At 51.2% G+C, this 3,996-nt stretch overlaps 1 protein-coding gene across 1 annotated transcript in view; it reads right to left on the reverse strand.

Annotated features, from left to right (window-relative positions):
- The window catches only part of XXYLT1 (xyloside xylosyltransferase 1), a 193,560-nt gene extending 192,128 nt beyond the window's left edge, over positions 1-1,432 (reverse strand). Inside the window, exon 1 of the mRNA XM_006156751.2 lies at positions 884-1,432. Coding sequence (XP_006156813.1) covers positions 884-1,387 — 504 coding nt within the window. The 5' untranslated portion in view covers positions 1,388-1,432. The remainder of the gene's footprint in view (positions 1-883) is intronic.
- Positions 1,433-3,996: the final 2,564 nt, after the last annotated feature.

The raw sequence follows: 3,996 nt of genomic DNA on the forward strand, positions 1-3,996 counted from the left end.
GTGCTTGATTGAGCCAATGCACAGTGTATTTTGGATGGAAAATTCATTTGTGTGTTGTGATGGGAAAAAAAATTATAATAAAAAATTATTAAAAAAAAGGAGAGAAGCAAAGGAGAGAAGAGGATAGAGAAAGATAGCAAGTGAACAATAGAGAGGCAGGATGTTAGGGAGAAACAGATATGGTTTATTATCTGTTGATGATGACATGTATAGTATTCTCAACTGGACTGGTCTGGGAAGTATTTCATGATGGGTGAAGTCTTTTAACAAGCAAAATGAGAAATAGCAATTGACTGTTTTAAAAAATTATAATAATAATAATTATTGGGAAAAGCATGGAAAAGACATTGAATGATAAAGCGGGGAGGTTGATGTCTCTGTATTGACTGACATGCATGGCATTCCCTTTTGAAAAAGCAATGGAAGTCAATGTAAAGTTATATGTAATCCAATGTAAAATAAAGAAGATTATGATGATAATAAAAAAAAAAAGTCAAAGGCTGAGAATAGAGAGAGGTGCGGACTCTGAAGGCACTACTGAATCCCACAACACTAGCTAAACGGGGGCGTGGCGATAGCCCAAGGCGTTGTAAGAGTGGGACAGGCAGTCAGCAGCCCAGCTCCACTCCTGCACCAGCCGAGCACGCCTGGCTCTCTAAGAGGGCCTGGTTAAGGCCCCCAGCCTGCTGTGAACACACCATTAGGACAGAGAGGGAGTTAGACTACTGGTGTTAGGATTGTGCAGCACAGTGAAGACCCCCCTCCCCTGTCCCCCCCCACCACCAAGCCTGCTGGGCACACTCACTGGGGGAAGGCACACATTGATCGCACTGGAGGACTGGCTAGGCCACCGCTGGAAGCCCCCATCTGCGGCCGCGCTCACCTTGCACTTGAAGCCGGCGGCGGGCGGCAGGAGCTCTCGCAGCAGGACCTTGGCCACCTCGCGGCTGGCCTCCTCGCTCACAAAGTGCAGGTTAAGCACCTCGTGCGCCTCGAACTTGGCGAGGCGCAGTAGCGAGCGCAACGCGACGCGCGCCTTGGCCTGCAGCGCGGCGTTGTGCTCCGCCTTGGTGAACATCATCAGCAGGTGGTAATCCACCGGCCCAGCCCCGCCGACCTCTAGGCTCTTGGCCTTGGCGCCAGGAGCAGGCGCCACGGAGCCCCGCGCCAGTTCCGGCGAGGGCGGCGAGGGCGCGGCGGGGACTCCAGCGCGGGCCTCCTTCAGCCTCTTGGTGGCGCTGGAGAAGGTCTCCCGGCCCGAGCCCAGGTAGTAGAACGCACAGACAGCAAGCGCCGCGGCGAGCAGCAGCGCGCAGTAGTGCGAACGCACAGCGCCCAGGCGGGCCATGGCGCGAGCGCATGGGTGCCCGCTTCGGAGGAGGCCCATGCGCCTCGACCCACTGGCCAAGCAGCCGGGGAGAGTGCGAGTAGCCGGCAAACCAACCCGCTCAGGAGCCCCGGCTGCAGGCGGCGGCCATGGCGGGGGCGGGGCCGTGCTTCCCAGAGCCAATCGCGGGCGCGGAGAGGCGGAGCCAGGGCGTGCTCTGCCGCCGCTGGGTCCTAGGTGCAGTGGGATTGGGCTCGGGCTAAACTGTGCCTGGATTCCAGTGACTCGCGTGGCCGGGCGGGTGGAGGACCCAGGCGTAGAGGAGGCCCGCCAGCTGTGCAGTCTATGAGAGCTGGAGGCTGGATTTGGAAGCCAAGCCTTGGGGAAAAAATTGAGGCGCCCCAACGCTGGACTTTTGGTGAGCAAAAGAGGGAAAGCATTTATCTACCTCCCTCCCCTTATTCCTTGGAGGCGCTAAATCCTCTTTCTTCACTCCTTGGAGACTGGCTGGACCTAGAGAATTTAATCTAGCAAGCTCTTTCCAATCTTTCCCTGTTTGCGCTAAGGATATGACACCTAAGGTGGAAATCGCCTCCCCACTCTACGCGCAGCTCTCAAACAAAGGACATCTAAAGGATGTGGCCAGGAGGGGGATCCCGCTGTCCAAAACCTGGTGGCCATTAAGAGCGCCCCTGATAGCAACCCCCCCGGGATTGTGATGTTGATTTTTTTAACACACTTTTTTATAAAGAATAATAATATGTACCAGTTAGTTTTGTCATTAAAAAAATAATTGAGAGGGCGAGCGTGCGAGAAAACACGCCTCCTCCCCCTATGTAGCGTGCTCCTGCAGAAGTCTCTTCACCTCTCTCCTGTCGGATTTGGGGCACACATGCGCATGTGCCTGGAGGGGTTTCCAAGTCCCTGGTCTGGGACTCAGCAGTGGGCCATTTGCCTCACCAGCCACAGCCAACTGGCAAATTCTTAACTGAAGCAGGCTGAGGTCAGTCTGTGGCAGCTCTGACCCTAGACGGTTGGACACTGCCACTTAGATCAAAAACTCATTAAAGTCACTCTTCTATGAACTGATGGCACACAGATAGTTTTGAAGTAAACACGTTCCGATGATTTGAGTGAGAGGTGGAGGTGGAAATGCATGGGCAAATGCACAGATGGCTCTCCCCAGTGCTTTGTGGCAGGCCACTACTAAAAGGTGTTGTGGAGCCCACGCCAGAAACGTAGTTCAGCTCATTTTAATTCTTGTTCTTTTCCATTGGAGCAACACTTTTCTAAAAAACATTGGACTTCTGAAATAGGTTCAATACATACTTACCTTGAAAAAAAAAAATCTGATGCCCACATTTGAGGTAATCCTTCATTTGATCCTCACCAAGGCGCAAGTATTTTACAATCGAGGAAACTCAGATTTAGAGAATTAGTGAACTCCAGTTGGCACTTAGTAAGTAATGGAGCCAGGATCCCAAACCGTGTCTTACTACATCACAGCACAAGTGTTCAGCCAAAATGAGCTCTGAAAGCAGCAGTGGAAACTGAGTACCTTCAGCACAGGACACTGATGGAGAGCAAGCCCTGGAGCAGACAATGCAGGCCAGAAGGACAGACAGCTCTACCACTGCATGCTCTTAGACTGTAGGTAAGTTACTCACGCTGAACTTCAATTACACCCATAAATTTGGGTGAATACTAGCATCTATGCCTCATAGGGCTATGAGACAGTAAAGAGCAATTAGAACAGGGCTAACAGTCAACAATAAATGTAGGGTGGCCTTGGGTCTAGTGGTTAAGGGAGTGGATCTTGCATGACCAACCATACTATTCAACTCCCAGCCTCAGCTGCTTGAAAAATATGCTGGGCACATGAACACCCAAAGTACCAACAGAATGAAGAAATGGAGGAGAAAGGATTATGGCATGACCACACCCCTGGTCTTATTTCCAAGTTGTAGCTTATGATTATTCCCAGTTCTTTGTCCATAAAGAAAAATTTGGGACCAGCAGATGGCATAATGATTAAGTTGCTGGGCTCCCATGTAGTCTACCGTGGTTCAGGTCCCAGACCCAGCAGTTTAAAACCCCGCCGGGTGCCGGGGTCCAGCCTCAGCGGGGGTGGGTTGACTCGACGGAGGTGGCGCAGGTGAACAGAAACAAAAAATTAGACTGAGACTTCATTGCTCCTTAGCATGTTCTCAGCCGGCCACAGCCAGAGCAGAACTCCAGGCTATAGCCCCGTGGCTATTAAGACATGCGTATTTATTGAGGGATGTTCAGGAAGTAAAGGGGGTGAGGGGTAGTATGGAGACCCACCTACATCAAAGGAACAATTGCGGAACTACACTAGACCCACCTTTAATCCAATCCTGAATAAAACTTTTGTACCTTATTGTTAAAAACTTTATGAGCTAATAATTAAAACACGTAGTCCCTCTCCCACTTACTTGCATGTAACACATTTTCAATAAAAACGCACGATAATTCCTAGCAGTTGTCACTCCTCAGAAAGTGATCTTTGAGGGGTGTCCGGCAAAGGACGTGCATAAAAAGGCACCGAGGCCTTAGTCTTCTGTTCACCTTCGCCGCCTCCATCCAGTCAACCCACCCCCACCGAGGCTGGACCCCAGCAGCCAAGCACATGCGCTTGCATGCTCAAA

This window comes from Tupaia chinensis, unplaced genomic scaffold (assembly GCF_000334495.1).
Source record: "Tupaia chinensis unplaced genomic scaffold, TupChi_1.0 Scaffold000515_1, whole genome shotgun sequence".
Taxonomy (NCBI): domain Eukaryota; kingdom Metazoa; phylum Chordata; class Mammalia; order Scandentia; family Tupaiidae; genus Tupaia; species Tupaia belangeri.